The 20472-nt window shown below is 35.7% G+C and overlaps 1 protein-coding gene across 4 annotated transcripts in view; it reads left to right on the top strand.

Annotated features, from left to right (window-relative positions):
- The first annotated feature begins 2916 nt into the window (after window positions 1–2916).
- SENP1 (SUMO specific peptidase 1) overlaps window positions 2917–20472 on the top strand; it is a 55741-nt gene continuing 38185 nt past the window's right edge. Inside the window, exons 1-6 of one of the 4 annotated variants that reach the window (XM_081310065.1) lie at window positions 2917–3210; window positions 7256–7303; window positions 9758–9888; window positions 11509–11596; window positions 12400–12441; window positions 16894–17053. In XM_081310065.1, coding sequence (XP_081166191.1) covers window positions 7300–7303; window positions 9758–9888; window positions 11509–11596; window positions 12400–12441; window positions 16894–17053 — 425 coding nt within the window. In that variant the 5' untranslated portion in view covers window positions 2917–3210; window positions 7256–7299. The other 3 variants (XM_081310066.1, XM_081310063.1, XM_081310064.1) reach the window with 3 other exon arrangements.

Genomic DNA, 20472 nt, shown 5'->3' with positions numbered 1-20472 from the left:
ACAGTATTTAGAATCATTTTATAATATCATAACTCACTAGTTGATCAATTTTTAAGTTCCACATTTTTCAATACCAAGGTTGTTGATAATAGGGTAAGCCACATTAGAAGCTTACAGTAATAAGGGAGCCAACTGATTTAAATAGCTATGGTTTAGATATGGTTTGTGTGTGTCTCCCAAGTATTGGAAGTTTAGTTCTCAGTGTGGGAATTTTAAGAGGTGGTGAAATCTTTAAGAGGTAGAGCCCAGTGATTAGGTCACTAGAAGCACTGCCCTGGTTCACCTGTAGGTTCTTACAGGACCATGGTTAGTTCCCATGGCAGAATGTTGTTATAAAATAGCCAGAATGGCCCTTCCCCACTCTCTGGTTTCCTGTTTCACCTTGTGCTCTCTCCCTCTCACACACATGCTGCCATGATATCATCTCCATGATGTGATGCAGCAAAGGGAGTCCTTACTGTAGGTTGAACAAATGATGCTGCCCAATCTTCAGCATTCAGTCTCCAAAACTGTGAGGTAAATAAACTTCTTTATACATTATCCAGTTTTAGGCATTTTGTTAGGGCAATAGAAAAATTACAAATATTGAGTAAAGCAACCTATTCTTCATAGAAGTGTTCCTCTTTCTGAAGTTTCTGAAATTATTTTCTCCTCTCTCTCTCTCTCTCTCTCTCTCACACACACACACACACACACACACATACACACACTTTCTCCTTTGTGTCTTAACTCATACTTCACTCTTACAGATCTACTCTAATTTATAACACTATGTATAAACTTTTCATCTTCCAATATTCCTTTCCACACTCCTCCCCCTTATTGACCCACATGCCTCACCATATTTCATAATAGGTATGTTTCCCACGGTGTCTGGATCTTCCACAGTGTCTAGATTCTTCAAGCTATCTGTCTTTGCTGGTGGCTTTGGGATGAGCATGCTGGAGGTTGAAGCTTCCCCAGCTGAGAAGCAAAAGCTCTAGGTTACCATCAAGGTGGGATTCAGAGAAGGGAGTGCTTCTTACTTCCTTTCATCTTCCCTATGACTCTCATCTGACCATAGCTTTCTTTCCAATAAATATAGTGGAAAATAAGAGAAGTGAAGGCTATTGTCAACAACTATTTCACTTCAAAAAGATTCTATTCTTTTGACATAAGCAAGGGCAAATCTGAACACATTGCTACTATCTTGGGGCCACGGTAGAAGAGAAGGTCATTTTGAGGGAGGATGAGTTTGATTTAGCCTACAGGTTTTGAAGTTTCATTTATAATGGCAATCATGACTTCCACAGATAAGCCCAGTCAAGTTGGAATATTTCTTAAAGGACATAGAAATCAAAACCCACTTCATCAGCTATAATGTTTCCCTCAACTTCCAAGTCCTTCTTTTCTGCCTGAGCCCTATCTCCCATACAGGTCAACTTCTTTCCTATCCTTTAATGAGTTGGTGACAAATATCATAATTGGAAGGGAATAAACAAGGGCATCTGACCCCTTAAATCTGTAAAGTTAATATCCTGTATCGAGGCTCCTTGTGAGAGAACCCAATTCCTGTCACTGAAGTATGATCAGGAAACAATGATACCTGTTTCCTCAGAAGTCCTGACTATTCGGCGAGATTGAATCACACACATGAAAAATTTCAGTTGAAATTCTTCTTTATGCATGATTATTTCCTAGAAATAAATACAGAGTTTAATCCAAATGAATAGATCTGTGGAAGGATTAAGGTGTCCATAACTAATATGGACTAGGTATGCTCAATATACTAGGTCTTAAGATTTGACATAGAAAAATATCAGCAGATAGCCAAGTGTGGTGGACCGTACTGAAACTCCAACAACTCAGAAGGCTGAGGTAGGAGGATCACAAATTTATGCCCAGGCTGGGCAACCTGGAGAGACCCTGCCTCAAAATAAAAATGTAAAAAGGGCTGGGGGGTGTAGCTTGGTGTGAGGTACTCCTATCACCATAACTGTCCCTCAAATTAGCCTATGAGGTGATACAGATAGTGTACTTTTATACATTTGATAGGGAAGGATCCTCTGAACTCAGCAAGTTTCCCATTTCCCAGCTGTTGAGAATGGAAAGGCTGGGAGCTCCAAAGCCTTCCCTTCAAGATTGGGCTCAAATTGTTGGCTGTCTTCTGGGTCTAGAGTGCCTACCGAGAGTGTTTCTTCAAGACTTATTACACATGGCCTCCATTAGAGGCCAAACAAATTGAAGGGCTTGGTAAACAGACTAAATGAACATTTTTCTTCCATTATTTTCTCCAAAAATATGGCACAAACTACAGGTTAATCATTAGGGTCCCTGTAATAGTGAAAGGAACACTTTAGAAGTCAAGACTCTTGGGTCCTTTCTTATCTCTATCTAGAAAAGTATATCTTTCTGTTGGGTCCAGAAATCACTGTGGGTCTAGAGATCATGCCTGTGTTTCAAACTCCTCCAAAGTGCAGGAAGGGTTTAGGTGTTGTCAAAGTCTAATCTAAATTGTCCCCAAGTTTTTTTTTTTTTTTTTTCTCTCTGAATTGTCAGTCAAGCAAGATATGATGCAGGGTACAAGGCTGCAAATTAAGAAACTTGTTTCCTAGTCCTAGATCTGCCACACAGTTTCTAGCTTTGAGAAATGACTTCATTCCACTAAACTGTTAGACTAAATTATCTCCAATAACCTCTACATACACTAACGTTCTGTGATTCTCAGTAAGCTATAATATAGCCTGAGATCAACTTAAATCTCATATAAAAATATGAGCAGATAGCTGATATCTCTCAGGAAGCCACAATTCTCAAACATCTAGGGCCACAACAAAAAGCTACCACAGAAACTTGAGCTTAAGCAAAAATCAACATGCGGAACCAGAAGGCGGCGGGTACGTGGGCCGAGGGAACAGGGAAAAGCAAAGGACGAAGGACGCACTAACGGTATTCCGAGTACGAGAAAGAGAAAAAGCTCAGACTGAAAGGGCTACAGGGAAATTGTGACTACAGCCTTAAACGCTCCCTCGGTGTCTCCAGCCTGCCCACACCGCGCAGGCGTTCCACGGGTCCTTAGCTCTGCTCTTTGACCTCTGCCCCACCCCCTCCTCGGCAGCCACCCAGCGCTCTTCCGGTGTTGTGAAGGCGGTTCCGGTTCGCGGCGGTTCCCGGGTTTTGCGTTCCGCGGCTGGCCGGAAACCCCTTTGCAAAGCAGCCGGTTCCGGTTCGGTGAGTGGCGGCGGGAAGCTGGGGGAGGGGAGAGGATGGAGGGAGCCTGGGCCCGGAGGCTGTGTCGGACCGGGCACGCTAGTCTAGGCTGGGCTGGGCGGAAGCGAGGACCGCTGTGGGGACAGCGCTTTTTCCTCTGCCCCGCCCCCTGGGACCACCTCCCCTCCCCCCTGCTGTCCGGCGGCAGCGGTCTGGCGGGTGGCCGTTAGTTAGGCTTCCTGAGGCCGTTCTTTCAGGCCTGTTTCTCCTGAGCTGCGGAGAGGCAGTCTACCTGCGGTTAGAGCAGGCCGCATCTTAACTCTCAGCTCTACTCGTGGGGAAAAGGCCGGTTGGGATTCCGGGACTTTCCCGCCAGAGCAGGGTCTTCTCTCAAGGGAGAGCTGTTTCCACCGGGAAGCTCAGCTTTCTATCACACCTGCTTCACCTCTCGCCTTCCTTGAGACCTGAATGATATTTCTCGGCTACTTCTGCATCTCACGTAAACAATTCTCCAACTCTTTTTTACCTGAGATGTGATATCGCTAGTGCCACCACCAGAAAGAACGTCTGGACCTTCCTGCCCAGGTTATGAAAATCCCCTTAATTGCCACAGTTTGCTTACCTGGCTCATCGCCTCCCGGTAATTCCCTTGAACCGTCTCTTTTTTGGTATACTCTAACGTGATCTCTCTGGATATATGCACAGTTTCTCTTGTCTTGAGCTTGGTGATTTCTGTTTATCAGTGCCTCTGCAGTATTTCCACTATCTTGTTGGCAATAACTTGCTCCTTTATCACTTTCAAGTCAGACTTGTTAAAGTTATTTCAGTTCACCTTTGGTACACTTATTGTATTTGGAGTGGTGGTGATTCTTGTAAAATTTATATGAAGCCTTCTATAGACTACCAACTGCCTGACTGACTTAAGGTCTTTGTTGTAATTGGATATTCAGAATGAAATACGTTACATCTCCTAAAACTTTATTCTTCATAAAAATTTGTGCTAAGGACTTGGGCTGAAATATAGATCATACTGACTTTGAAATTACAGTGAAACCTTAAGCATCTCACTAAGCACAATCCCTTAACCTTTCAGTTTCAGGGTTTCTCCCCCATCCCCACCCAGTCCTTTTTAGGAAACTTCATTCATTTTTTACGCGATTTCAGTTAAATAGTACAACTGCCAAGATGGTCTTATCACCCATCTGATGAATTAAGTTGGACTGGATGGATACAAAAACAGGTTCTGCTACTTGTGGCTAAAGTGTTGTAACTCCTGACTGCTGCTTTGGCAGTCCTTTTTTTCCCACTGACTTACACATCTTTTACCAGTTGTACCAGTTTTACGGTCTTATTGAATATGTTTATGGGTTTGGCTTCCCTTACTAGACAGTGAGCGTCTCAGTGGTAGGGACCAGTTATTATTCATCTTTGTGTCTCCAGTACCCTGCACTTAAGTGCATAATAAATGTATGTGTGTGAAAGAAGTTAAATATTTGTTGTTTAAGATAGATTATTAAGATGCTTAATATTTTAGAGTCTAATTGGGAAAGATTACATATATAAATACTAAGGGGAAAAACCTGAAATGCATAATATATAATACAAAATGTATCATTAATTATTTTTCAGAGCTCAGGTTGGTTCACATGGTTACTTCTATAGGCTCCTCATATCACAAACTGTTCTAACTCCATTGTACAATGCCTCTCTCAATATAAATTTTCTGGTAACTTCATCATAGCCCTAAACATTTTATTTTATAATCACCTCTTTGCAGGTAAGCTTACAAATGTTTTGCCACACATTAATTTTTTGTTTTAAAGTCAGGACTTTTTCATCTTTTTTTCCTTTCAGGTTTCCCATTACCTTGAGTTCAGCCACTAACTCTATTCACCTTAATAACTATAATTGCTTATGTTCTTTCAGTAAACTGAATGATCAATGTATACTAGGAAATGAGTTATTAAATTAATTTATTAAAAGAAAAAATTATTATCCTTGCAAGAATTTGGTGGCATCAAAGGTTCCTGATCCAGCATTTCATGCAGAATCTTAGGATAAAATATCTTTTCTTCCAATGTAATTGCTAAAGAAAATACTGTAAGCACATTGAAGAAGCTGGTTATATTTGTATTAAAATGTAAATGTGATGCTTTAACTATTAAATTATGTCATTGTAGAGTCCCCAGAACTAGCTAGAGATTCTTTGAATGAAGATATGTTAATGTATATAAAGTCATGTTATTTTTGAAGTGTGCATTTGCTGGGGAGTCAAGGATTTTGGATTCTTGTCTTCCCTTTACCCCCTCTGTGTTTTCAGGCAAGTCATTTAACTTTTCTGGACATAATCTCGATAATTCTTTGAATTTTTAGCTTGTTTCCCTCTTTCTCAGCAAAATGCAAAGGAAATTAACATGGAGTTGTTCTACTGGGCATTAGACTTTTCAATTGTCATTCTTCTTTAAAAAAAAAGCTAGTGATGGCAATTAGGAAGTGACCTGAAAGAGTGAAATGTGAAAAAAGCATGCTGATTTATTGGTTGATATAGTTTTTTCTCCCTTAATCTGGAACCTAGGAAATTCTCTCTTAGAGAATCTGGAGAATATCTAGATAGAGAACCTTTGTTGAGCATTTGGAAATCAATTTGAATATTTGAAAGCTAAATCTAAGGCCTAAACTATTTGGGGATCCTCCCTGGCAAGCTAGGTAATCAGTTGATTACTCTGCCTAGTCTGAAGCTCTGCCAAGAAAAACTGAAGCAGCCTTACTTTGCATATGCACTTCTTGTGACCACAAAGAATCCCTACTATCAACCAGTCTTCAAAATACATTGAAGCCCTAGTATTGTTGTGTACTTGATGAAGTGATCAATCTTTTTAAAAATAAGGTGATAAAGATTATGAATATATATAGGTATGAGTATTACTATCCCTAGTTTCCTCCTCTGGGAAGTCTGCCAAAAAATCATATGTGCCAAGGATGTTTATTAACCTAGTTCCAAGTACTTAGACTCTTAAATCCCCCCCCCCTTTTTTTCCTGGAAAAAGTAGATATATAAGAGAAGACAGTGAGAAAAGTCTTATCTGTGGTTTCACTTTCTATAGTCAACTGTTTCAAAATAATTAAATGAACAGTTCATATTTTGAGAGAAACACTGCATTCATGTAACTTTTATTATAGCTTGTTGTAATTAACTATTTTATTGTTGTTGCTTATCTATTACTATTCCCAATAACCCAATTTATAAATTTCAGTATATATGTGATTAATTATAAATTATATATATACAGTTTTTTGCATACATATATAGATGTATATATACAGGGTTCAATACTGTCTACAACTTCAGGCATCAACTGGGGGCCTTGGAAGGTACTCTCTGCTGATAAGGGGGACTATGATATGGGTGTAGGGGCTTTGGTTTGTAGCAGTTTTTTTATTTTTTTCTTAGCTGCTTTGGGGATTGAACCTAGGATTTCACACATGCTAGGCGAGCACTCTGCCTCTGAGCTATATCCCCAATCCTAGTTTTTAGCAGTTTGATGGATAATTCCGTGAAAGGAGTACTTTATAGGATCCTAAAGTATTCCTTCATTGTCCTCAACAAATCAGCAGCTTTATATTTGGTCACTGAATGAGATGTATAGAAAGAGAAGCCTTAATAGGATCATTTTAAGGCCTGTCTTTTGTAAAATGGTTTAGTTTGAGGTAATAGAAAAAGCAATGGATTGGGGAGAATTTCTAGATTAGAATTTCAATGTAGTCACAGACTTTATGCAAATTACTCAATCTCCTGAGGCTGGCTGTCCAAACTTGCTTTTGCTTTAATATTCTATGATTCTTTGGGTTCTAATTGCTGTTGATTGTAGCACAGTTTCCACAAATGTTTGGAAGCACCTAGGGCCAATTTTATTTTCCACTCTCTTCCCATCAAGTCAACTCTCTCAACCACTTTAGATTTTTCTCCACTAAAAAACACAAATTGTCACTTCTAATAACTTCCTGTTTTATAAGTACATGTTTCACTATGTAATGTTTCTGTTTTGTCTTTTTTTTTTTCAAATAGGACTTTGTATCTTTGCTAAAGTCAGTGATGTGAAAAGACCTGACATGGGTAAGAGTAACCATAAAGTACTCATTCAGTTGTTTTAGTTATTCTGATGAGTTAAGCTGGACTGAAACAATGAGTTTTCCTGATATTTTCAATAGTTGTATCTTTGTGTGTAATAATAATTTTAAGGGAAAACTTAATATATTAATTATGAAATGCGATATACCACACATAATTTTTTCTTGGGTAGGATATTGTTTAGAGTCCTTTTTTTTTTTTTTTTAAAGAGAGAGTGAAAGAGGAGAGAGAGGAGAGAGAGAGAGAGAATTTTTAATATTTATTTTTTAGTTCTCGGCGGACACAACATCTTTGTTGGTATGTGGTGCTGAGGATCGAACCCGGGCTGCACGCATGCCAGGCGAGCGCGCTACCGCTTGAGCCACATCCCCAGCCCCTGTTTAGAGTCCTTTAAGAGCATTCATATTCATTGTATTGAAAAAAACAGTCATACACTAGTAAATATTTGCTGTGCTTACTAGTGCCTGTCCAATTATTTAAAATGTTAATCTAATTATTTCGGCCACCTTACAAGGATACCTAATAATACCTACAACAGAAATACTGCCATTTTCCCTGTAAATAAGGAAAATAAGACACATAGATTAAGAAACTTTCTTAGGGTCATGTACCATATAGGGTAGAGCCAGGATTTAAATAATTCTGGTTCTTGAGACCCTATTCTTTAATACTATGTTAAAATGCTTCTATGTGATGAATAATTTGATTAAGATAAATGTTTCATTTAACTAGTGGTATTGAGAATTCATTGTGACTAGGACATTTTCCACTATTTCATTTATAGTACTTCATGTCTGTAAAAGAAATCCATATAAGTTCAGAAGTAATAGCCCATATAGGAATAAACTGAAAAATCTATACAGTAAGATCTTATAACATTACATATATTTCTTTTAAATTCACATTGGCCTTTTATCTCCTCCTTTCTTTTCTTTTTTTTGTTATCTGCATTTTTTATTAATTTATTTATATAAATTAGGTATATATGACACTAGAATGTATTTTAATTCATCATACATAATTGCAGCACACCTTTTCATTTCTCTGGTTGTCATGATATAGCATCGCACCATATGTGTAGTCATACATATACCTAGAGTAATGATGTCCATCTCATTTTACCATCTTTCCTGACCCCAAGCCTCCTCCCTATCCCTCTCTCCCCTTTGCCCAAACAGTTCCTCCATTTTTTCTTTTCTTTTTTTTTTTGTTGCCAGAGCACGATAATGTAATTTTTTTAAAATTTTTATTATTAGTTGTTCAAAACATTACATAGCTCTTGACATATCATATTTCATACATTTGATTCAAGTGGGTTATGAACTCCCATTTTTACCCTGTATACAGATTGCAGAATCACATCGGTTACACATCCACGTTTTTACATATTGCCATACCAGTGTCTGTTGAATTCTGCTGCCTTTCCTATCCTCTACTATCTCCTCCTTTCTTTTCTGTTGATTAGTCAACCTTCTTTTGCTGGTCATTTATTTACGTTCTTTCTCATTGCTATTATCCCTTGTGTAAGTCATTAAGTTCCCTTAACTATTATTTGTTCCTGTTTTAGCTCTTTTATAATAAAAAAAAGGTCTCAAAAATGTTTTTAAAGTAAGATTCTACCATGATATTACAGTAATTGAACTGATATCTATAAGAGCCAAGTAAGCATTTTTCTGAGTTAAAACATGAAGTAAACCAGTGTGGGCAGTTGTTGTTTCTGAGTGGTGAAACACTCCCCTCCAATTAATTAATTAATTTATGTATGTATGTGGTGCGGGTGATCAAACCCAGATCCCATGCATGTACGCAAGTGTACTACCAACTAAGTTACATTCCCAGCCCTCCAATCTATTTTTGAAGAAACAGGGTCTTGCTGTGTTGCCCAGATTGGTCATAAACTCCTGTGCTCAAAAGATACTCTTTCTGGGGCTGGAGTTGTGGCTCAGTGGTAGAGGCACTGGGTTCAAACCTTACCACCACATAAAAATGAAATAAAGATACTGTGTCAACCTACAACTAAAAAATAAATATTAAAAAAAAAATACTCTTTTCTCCATCCATTAGCTGGGACTTCCAGTATACACTTCTGTGCCTGGTTTCCCAATTTTTTTAATATTCAATTTTCTTATAGTTAAAACATTAAAACTTTTATTTTGAGGACATTTTAATATTTTAAAACTTGAAATCAAACTGTTTTTATTCTTGTATAAGTTTTGAACCATTTGGTAGGTGATCTCAATTCTGCATGAGCCAATTTCTGCCATATGGTCCGCCTTTGACAGTGACATTTTGAAGTTTCTTGCCAATGGTTAGCTATGAAGGAGGGGTATTGTTTGACTGGAGTTGTTCTTTGGGAATCATTAGGTGAAAAGATTTGTTCATAGAAAAAAAGTTATTGAAGAATCATATGACTTGATCTAATATAGATTCTTTCCCCAGATGATATTGCTGATAGGGTGAGGATGGATGCTGGAGAAGTAACATTAGTGAACCACAACTCCATCTTCAAAACCCACCTCCTGCCACAATCAGGTTTTCCAGAGGACCAGATTTCACTTTCTGACCAGCAGGTTAGGAATAATTTTCTTCCTTTAATTAATTTGCTCATTATAAATTTTTATCTGATGTAGTATAAATGCCTCACTCCAAAAATATAAACATGCAATTTTTTTTTTTTTTGTACCAGAGATTGAACTCAGGGACACTTAACCACTGAGCCACATCCCCAGCCCTATTTTATATTTTATTTAGAAACATGGTCTCACTGAGTTGCTTAGTGCCTCGCCTGGCTGTTGCTGAGGCTAGCTTTGAACTCAGGATTCTCCTGCCTCAGCCTCCCGAGACCACTAGGATTACAGGCTGTGCCATCACGCCTGGCTAAACATGCAAACTTTTTACAATGAATAATTTTAGTGTTTGGAATTCTGGTTGGTATATTAAAGACAAGACAAAGTTAAAACAGACAGTATATGTATGAATTACTTGAGAAAAATATCTTTTGGAAAACTTTTCATGGTTCCTTTGAATATTATAACTGTCATTATGTAGATCAATTTTTTTAAATTAGTGTCTTAAAATTACTGAGCATTGTTTCTGTGTGTGTACAAAATACAGCCACTCTGAGATTTGCCTGTGCTATAAATCTTAGTTTCTTAAGGTCTGACCCAGAACCAACAGTATCAGCATTATTTGGGAGCTTGGTAGAAATGCAGAATCTGAGGTATCACCCTCTACCACTGAATCAGAATCTATATTTTAAAAATATCTCCAACTGATTTATATACACATTAAAGTGTGAGGAACACTATTAATAAGCTGTCTTTTTCAGTAGGAAAGCCATTAGTAACTTGATGAGATAGTTCTTTGCTGTTCTAAGCATAATAGGAAAGCCACTGAATATTTGTAGCATCCACCCTGCCGCCATAATTGTTTAGATAATGAGTATGTATTTATACATTTCAGATTTGTACTAGGGATATAGCACCCTCCCTGATTAATAAGTATCTCTTCAGAATTTTCAAAAGATTTTCTCAGCCTCTGTTATACATATTGCAAGTGGCTTTTAGATAGAAGGTATCAAATGCATATTCACTTTCTATTTTTTTTTTCTTTCTTTTTTTATGGGGAGGAAGAGTGGGTTCTAGGGATTAAACCCAGGGATGCTTTGCCACTGAGATACATCCCCACCCCTTTTTATTTTATTTTTTTTTTTATTTTGATACAAGATCTTGTTAAGTTGCTGAGACTGGCCTCGAAATTGCAATCATCTTGTTTTAGCCTCCAGAGTCATTGGGATTACATGTTCCTTCTTTCTATGCATTTATTTTCTAATGAATGTTCTTTGAATTAAGTTTTATAGCAGATATTTTATCCATTTTCCCCCCTTGAACCTGAATTATTTCACCAGATTGTTTGTATTTTCTTTATTAGTATATAGTTTATAATACATAATTTTTGGGGGGGTGATGCTGGGGATTGAACCCAGAGCCTTGTGCATATGAGGCAAGCACTCTATCAACTGAGCTATATCCCCAGCCCCCTATAATATATAATGTAAAAACACAATATAATACAATTAAATTGCAAAATATGCCATATTCCTATTTAATGTTATGTTTTTCTTAATATAAAATTTTATTCCTTTTTATTGTGGAAAATATGATTTAAGAAAATTTTTCTGCTTTGTTTAGATTTTACCTTCCAGGCAAGGAAATTCGGGCCGATCTTTTACAACATGTTCCACAAGAAGTGCAGCTTATAGTCCAAATTATTACTCAGGTATGACACATTACTTGTAGTCAAGGTACTTATACCTTTCAGATTTCTTCCTAGCAAATCTTTTGTGTTTGTCACACAAAAGCATTGGCAAAAGCAAAATGGCATTTTCTTCATTAAACTTCATTTTATGTGTATGTATTTGATTATTATAATACTTTATGGACCTAGTCTCAACCAGATACTAACTTTTTAGTGGAAGGGGTTTTTTTTGGAATCAGTTCTACTTGTCTGTTTTGCATTGTAGAAAGCAAAATGGCTTTATTTGTTTTTGACTTTTTGGATATGTGTATGTGACATAAAAGGTATCTGTTTTGCATTGATTTAAACCAAAGAGATGATTTATTTCTGTTCTGCTCTAAACATACCTGAAAATTTATTTCCACCCAAGCTTGTCCTACATCAGGGCAGGAAATATTAACTACATGTTTCTGTCTAGCACCTGCCACAGCCATATGCTTGCATATTCAAGGGCTTACCTAATCAACTTGTGATCCATGACAGAAGTCAGCATTTTCTAGGTTATTCCTATCCCTGACCTGCCTGACTTATCATCTTCCTTCCTAGGGGTTAGACTTCCCATGATTTTCTGCCTCTGCCTTGAGAAATGAAGAAATTTTTGTTGGTTAGTCCATTGGCATTATAACTCAAGGTCTTTTCACTCTATTTCAGTCTCCTCATTTTACTCCCAAAATGGGAATACTAAGAATATCATTGAATCTGCATAAATGAGATTATTATAAGGATAAACAGATGATAAATATGAATTGCAAATAATAATTATTCTTGTTATTTGGCTTCCTCAGGATTCTTTGTCACCAAGATGAGATCTCCTCCCCTAAAAAGACGTTAGTATGATGCTCTTTTAGATTTATATTATATTTAAATGTGATGTAGTACTTTATCTACCCTGGGCACTGGATTTCCTCTCTTTGGGTGGGCAGTGACCTCCACGTAATATGTGCATAGAAAAATCAGTTTTTTAAAGAACCATCAGTTAATTAACTCAGAAACTAACTCAATTGTTGTTATTATTCATTGTTACCATAATATCTCATTATTATTGAAAAGGCCTGTATGAACAGAGAGCCTGAAATCCAATTTGATAGCTCATTAAATAATCCTAGAGAAAGGATAGTTATGATTAATGAAATTAGATTATTAATATTTCTATTTGAATTCAGCCTGTGTTTGCTTACACTTTTATATGCCGTTTTACCATTGGATAGAATCCCTTTGCGTTAGGTTTAAAATAATTGCTTAATAATAACCGGTTGAATAGACAGTTGTACTCAAAAGTCCCCAGACTGTACCTTAATTCTTATTTAACTCCACTCTCTTAGGCCTCTTATGATTTTTATCTGCATATATTTATGGTACACATTGTATGATTCAACACATAAAATCTTTATATCAATGTTTATATTTTTAGTCTGCCATATTCTTCCATATTTTAAGTTTCACATATTCTTCCTCATATTTATTATTTTCCATTGATTTCTAATCCACAGAATTGATAAGCACATCCATAATCCCTTATGTGCAGTTCCAAACTCCAAAAAACCCTGAAAATCAAAAATATTTTTATAACTCATTTGACATCAAAACCTGACCTGACTTGAACTGAATTAATTCCTTGGAAAAGCATATATTAATTGACATAAGCTGTTTCTATCTTTATTTATCTCTGTAAGCATGAGTATTTACATATTTTGCTGAAGATACATCAATAAATTTATTTATAGAGTGCTACTTCAGATTATACTTGGAAGTGTTATATTGTATATCAGATTATTTTTCTAAAATCCAAAACTTTTACATTCAAAAATACAATAGACCCCAAGAGTTTATGATTTGGGATAATGGGCCTATGTCTTCATTTGCTTCATTATTTTTGCCGTGGTTAGGTCTGCTTCACTCTTGCCATTTTCAGCTGTTATTAGTAACTTCACTTAAAAACATTTGTATAAATACCTTTTTTTTCTGTTAAATTTTAGTAGACCTTTAATATTTATAAAAGATATATCTGAGATCACTGCAGATCCTCATGTTCTTGACTGTGGCAATATTGGACTAAGTTCCCAGTTTTCTATTCAGTTTATGTGATGTGATTGTTTCAGCTATTCTGTGTTCATCTTCATACCACAAGCTGATTCCCATATCAGAACTCTTATAATAAAGTGTACTTCTCACTTGAACTTAGAAAATTTTTAGGAAAAAAAATTCATAATTGTATGCATGTATGCATGACAATGAATATAGAAAACAACAGTGAATAATAAAGACATACCGAAATGGGAATACCAAGATCTCTGTTAGACTCATTTTCTCAATTATTTACAGCTTGAAACAGAGGATTCAAATTTGTTCCTTTACCAAATTTCATCTAGTACCTACCTGATCAAATAAGTTTTATCATGTCACAGACCTCCAAGGTTGCTGCCTAACAATCAGAAGAACGCCAAGAGTTTAGATACTTTTCATATATTGAATTCTTTAATTTTAATTAAAAGCTGCTTTTGGGTCCAGGGGTATAAGTTACTGAAGGAATAAGTACCTAGTGTGTACAAGGCTCTGGGTCCCCTTCCTAGCATTCCAAAAATGAAAATAAAAGCTATTTTTTACCATTTAGTTTTAGAGACCTCTTCCTTTGCCACACCAATTCCAATTCAATGGACAGGGTCCTTTGGATATAATCGTTTCTAATAATCTTCACATTAATTTATGTGGTCAGTCACCTTGAGTCTAACCTTTTGACTGGGCTAGATGTGGACTCCCAGTTTACCTGTTTTAGTCTTCCGATCTCCTGTCCCACTCTACTGTCTCTCTTCCACCAAGATGAAAATGAGCAGGAAAGCTCAAACATTTAAATCAAGGGTCTGGAGTTTCTTTTTTATTAACTTTGTTGTATATGCATCTCTAGATCAAGCCTTTTAGAAAACTGATTCTCAGTTCATTCAAGGTTAGACTATTAAAAAAATAGATTTTGGGGGCTGGGGTTGTGGCTCAGCAGTAAAGTGCTCACCTAGCATGTGCGAAGCCCTGGGTTCAATCCTCAGTACCACGTGAAAATAAATAAATAAAATAAAGCTACTGTGTCAATTATAACTAAAAAATATTTATAAAAATAAATAAATAGAATTTAAAAAGAATTTTTAGAATGCAAAATTCTAGCATTGTTTCACTTTAAAAACTAGTGGTGGTCAAGCTTCAAAACCTTTACTTTTACCAAGAGCACAATGAAAAGTCTTATTTTTAGCCCTGAACAACAAAACAAACGAATATATTAAGATGAAAAGAAATGATTTTGCTAATGCTTAGAATCTCCAGCATTAGTAGGTAAAATTTAATTTCAACTGTCCTATTACTTATAGTAGTTAAATAAATCCTAAAGTTAACATGAGCTATCGATGATTACTTTTATAGTAAATGATTATCTGACACTCTTATTTTTAATACGTTTATTATGTCTATGGAAGTATAACCTGTCGCTACAGAAAATTGGTAGAGAAAACTACAAAAGCCCATCTTTTATCATTATAATACATCCACAATTAAATTTCAGTGTATTTTATTTAGTTTTTTTTTGTGTATATATGTACACATTATAAGTGATCTTATTTGTGGCATTTGCATCTCTATTTCTTGGTGTGACAGAATATCAGGTTAAATCTTCATTTATAAAAGAGTATCTGCAGCCTCCTGTTGGTCCCTCTCTCTCTCTCTCTCTCTCTAGCTTTGCTTGATCCCATCAGCAGTAGAAGACTACTTAGTGATAATCATTAAGTGGATGGAACCACCTTATTCTGGTTAAGAGTGCCTGATCCTATGCATTTCACTTGCATTTTAAAGCTGAAGACAGTCACATGCTATTGAAAAGACTATTTTAACTCATTTTTGGTTTCAAGTTTCACAGTGTCGGTAATTTGCTTTTTGTGCAGACTTTTTTCTCAAATAGACATCTTTTTTTTAATATTTATTTTTTAGTTTTAGGTGGATACAATATCTTTATTTTTATGTGGTTCTGAGAATTGAACCCAGTGCCTCACATGTGCTAGGCGAGCGCTCTACCACTTGAGCCACAACCCCAGCACCTCAAATAGACATCTTTAAGTAGACCATTCCCTAGTCAAAATTTAGCCAAATTTTGTGAGAGACAAAAGATTTCTCCTATTATTACTTTTCATTTAAAGATCATAATTTTCTGTTTGTTTTTTTTTTTTTTTTTTTACTGAGACTCATTTGCAGTATCTTATGTCTCTATCTTTAAAGTAATAATAGTAGATGTTAAGCATGGATAGTGATTACAAAGGAAAAAAGTTATTCGTTTTGAAAGTAAATTTAACCTATGTTAATTTTGAGACTAAGTTCATGTATTGGTTGATCAGTGAGTACCAACACCATCCTGCTTATCTTTTTTCCTCCCTATTTACTCTGAATCCTGATTTCTTGTTTAACTTAAGAAAACACAAAATTTTATTTTTGAAGGCTAGCTTGCTTTTTAGGTAGAGTATAAAAAAACATGTTAAATGTTTTAAATGCCATAAATACACAGTATTGTGCAAAGTTCTATAGTAATGTGCTTTGAAAGGGGATCTTCAAAATGATGTGAGCATTAGAGAAAAATTCTGGAAAAAGAGAATTGTCATTCCTGTTTTTTCACTGAAGCTCCTCCGAGTTCCATAGCCTAATGTTTGAAATTATTTTAAAGGAGCTATTTTATATTTTACAATCTTGCTGATAGAGGAGGGTATAAAATTATTCTACCTGAAACTAGCCGGCCAGTATAAGCAGCAATTAGGTTATCTGTGTTTTTTGAGAGTCCCTGAGTCTTAAAAATGGTAACTAGAAAGAGGAAAGTGACACCAGCTGCTATTGAGCAATAATTGTTGTTCATTTGAATTACAATTCTCCTTGGCCCTCCACCTGCTTTCTTACTGGTCTGGCCTACCTTCTTTCAGGCCCAGGCCTGGGAGTGCTTGCAAGATATAGTTGGGGTAAAATGTTGACTTTTGGTGGACACCACGGAGTCACATTGATGCAGATAAGGCACATGGCTGTGGCAGGATTCAGCTCCTTCATCAATTTTCAGGTTAGTATGGCTGAATCAATTATAGTTTGTAGAAGTTTCCTTACTGCAGACTGTACTGGCAGTTGAGACTGGGATCTTTCGTCCATGAGAGACATGGTGATATGCCACATTACTTTGGAATACAATGATGGACATGGTTGCAGTCATAAAGAGAACCAGCGGTAGTTATTGGTTTAATTTATTCAAACTTTTATTTATTTTTTTTTAGACAACCCTTCCTCAGACAGTTTTCTTGGCTCAGGCGACTTAAGAACCTTTGGCCAGAGTGCAAATGGCCAGTGGAGAAATTCCACTCCAGCATCAAGCTCAACTTTACAGAAATCCAGAAACAGCCGAAGTCTTTACCTCGAAACCCGAAAGGCCTCATGGTTGGTATTTTGTTTACCTCATTTTCAATCCTTTCCTTAGATATAAGGGAAAATGGCTATAAGATAGTCGTTATTATTGGCATTTTAAATGAGTAGTACCATTTTTGGACTTATGTTCAAATCTATTTTAAACTTTCAACTTTTAGTTTATTTGGGCTGAATTTTGGTGATAGCCAAATCTTTTCATTAGATGAGATTTTTAAGGTAAATCTTGATGGAAATAAGCATATTAGTATCCTTTGAGATAAATATGGTTATTAGGAGTTTTAAAGTGAAAATCAGTTTCTGCAACTTGAGTAGCAAAGAAACCAGCACATTTTATAGTTTTTCAAATGAGCAGAGACATGACAAACTAAAGCAGATCTACACCTTATGCATTAGTCAACTACACCTAAACTAACTTCTGTTAGAGAATCACAGAGAACTTTATCCTATTGTATAAGCCCACCTATTCCCTTACCAAACTTATACTAGTTATTAAAGGCAGATGAAGTTTAGCTTAGAAATTTTACTGCAGGTACTTTATTATATTAGTAAAGTATGTCTTTAAAACAAATTTTTGTTTTTTTAGTTGTAGTTGGACAAAATACCTTTATTTTATTTATTTTTATGTGGTGCTGAGGATCGAACCCAGTGCCTCACACATGATAGGCAAGTGTTCTACCGCTGAGCCACAACCCCAGCCCAAGTATGTCTTTAACAGAATTTCGGACTTCTTAAACTTTCGGGTAACAAATTTCAGGAATGTGAGATCATTTAATTTTCTGTTTAATCAAGGCTTTCTGATGTTGATTGAAATCGAAAAGATAATTTTTTTTTTTTTTTTTTTTTTTTTTGGTACTAGGGATTGAACTCTGGGGCACTTGACCACTGAGCCACATCCCCTTTCCTATTTTGTATTTTATTTAGAGACATTGTCTCACTGAGTTGTTTAGTGCCTCGATTTTGCTGAGGCTGGCTTTGAACTCACAATCCTTCTGTCTGAGCCTCCTGAGCTGCTGGGATTACAGGTGTGTGCCACTGTGCCCGGCATGATTTTTTTTTTTTTAACTTTATGATTATCAGCACATGGACTTTGGGAACAGGTCTCAAGTGCTTTACTACTTTTTAATTTTTTTAATTATATAAAAATTAATTACCAGGCTGGGGTTGTGGCTCAGTGGTAGAGCACTTGCTTCACCTGTGTGAGGCACTGGGTTCAATTCTCAGCACCACAAATAAATGAATAAAGTCTATCAACAACTAAAAAAAAATATTTTAAAAGATTAATTACATTATAGTGTAAAAAAATCAAAACATTACCAATAAAAATTAGTGACCACCACCCACAATCTCATTTTTGCAAATTAGTGTTTCCTTCCAGACCTTTTCCTGTACTTATATCTCTCTCACTGTTTCTCACTCATATATAGCATGATGTATGTGATATGTATACTATGGAAATGTTTGATTGTTATCTTCATTACAGATTCCTATATACATTATTCAGTAAGTTGGTTTTCTAATGGAATAATGCCATACTGATAACTTTAAAAATTAATTGTTACAGAAACAATAAACTTTAAAAATTAATTGTTACAGAAACAATACATATGCTTAGTAAAAAATTAGAAAATATAGCTAAGCAAAAATAAAAAACAAAATATGACATCTCCACCAGCTTGAAAGCAACTCTGTAATATTTTTGTTCAGATATTTTCTCTGCCTTTACATAGATAATCTTAAATTAGTTCATATTGTACATATCCTTCTGTATTCTGTTCTCTTTTTTTTTTTTTTTTTTTTTTTTTTTGGTACTGAGAATTTAATCCAGGGGCGCTTTACCACTGAACTATATCACCCTACCAACCAAAGTAAAAAACTTTGGTACAGGGTCTCAGTAAGTTGCTTAGGGCCTCACTAAATTGTTGAGGCTGATCTCAAACTTGCAATCCTTCTGCCTTATCCTCCCAAGTTGCTGGGAATATAATCTGCTTTTTTGGTCAATCTTCTCTTCCTTTCCAATTTGGTCTAATACACTAAATTTTATTTTAATTTTCTCAGTTAACCCCAAAGTATCTTTTATATCAAGTTAGTCCAAATCAGTATCTAATCTAAGATTGCATGTGGTAGTTATTTCCTGTAAGTCTCTGGTAGTCTGTGACAGCCGCTTTTTTTTTTTTTTTTTAGTGTCATGACATTTTTCTGTTCCACCTTTTGAATTTGACAGGTTGCTTCCTTATGGTATCCTTATTTTGTTCTTTGTCCCTGCTGTTTTTACAAAAAATATAGCTTGGGCTGGGGAAGTGGCTCAAGCAGTCGTGCGCTTGCCTGGCATGCATGCGGCCCGGGTTGGATCCTCAGCACCACATACAAACAAAGATGTTGTGTCCGCTGAAAACTAAAAAATAAATATTAAAATTCTTTCTCTCTCTCTTAAAAAAAAATATATATATATAGCTTGTAAACTTGATTTTGGCTTGAAGAAAAGATGATGCTATATTATGACACATTAGAAAACAAATAGTATCTTATGTTGGTTTTCGTATCATTAGTGATACTAGATTGACTTTGGATTTAGGGAAATGGCAGTGTGGTCTCTAATTGTATAGTTAAGGTTTTCCCTTTGTGATTAGAAATGTAATCCAAATGATGTTATTTTATCATCATAGGAAGAATCATTTTCACATTAGCCATTTAGCTAATAGTTATTATTATCAATTGATAATCTGTACCTGACAGTTATTTTATTGTAGTTAATGAAGTAATATTTTTTCTAATTTTATTATTTCTTTTTTTTTGTATCATTGGCAGTTTGAATTTTCAGTTATTTGATTACCATGAAATGTATTACCTATGGAAAAGACAAGATAAATGAAAATAGTCACTTCACATTGTGTAAATTTCTTTCTGTTCTATTTTGAGTATCATAGATACAGTGTATTTTAATATTCACTACAATTTTTATGCTTTTAATGCTCCCATTCTCACAACTTGAGAATGGGATTCCCTTCAAGCTTGCTTCTGTCTGTCTCTGTTTGTCCCAACTTCATTAGTTTTTCATAGCACCCTTGTTTTCTGGCATTCTGACATTGCATGACACCCTCATATTGGTTTTTTAGAAAAAGAATCTTTTATATTAAAAACATGCACATTCTAGTAGACACAAATAACAAAAGACTTGTGAATAATCAGTTATATCCTTTTTTGGGGGGTATCAGGGATTGAACTCAGGGGCACTCAATCACTGAGCCACATCCCCAGCCCAATTTTTTATTGTATTAGAGACAGGGTTTCACTGAGTTGTTTAGTGCCTCACCATTGCTGAGGCTGGGTTTTGTTTTTTTTTTAAACATCAAATTGTATACTTTATTTATTTTTATGTGGTGCTGAGAATCTGAAGCCAGTGCCTTGCAGATGCCAGACAAGCACTCTACCTC

Source organism: Spermophilus citellus (genome assembly GCF_964194105.1).
Source record: "Spermophilus citellus genome assembly, chromosome: 10".
Lineage (NCBI taxonomy): Eukaryota > Metazoa > Chordata > Mammalia > Rodentia > Sciuridae > Spermophilus > Spermophilus citellus.
The sequence above is the reverse complement of the archived record's forward strand: the minus strand, read 5'-3'. Positions and strand labels throughout refer to the sequence as shown.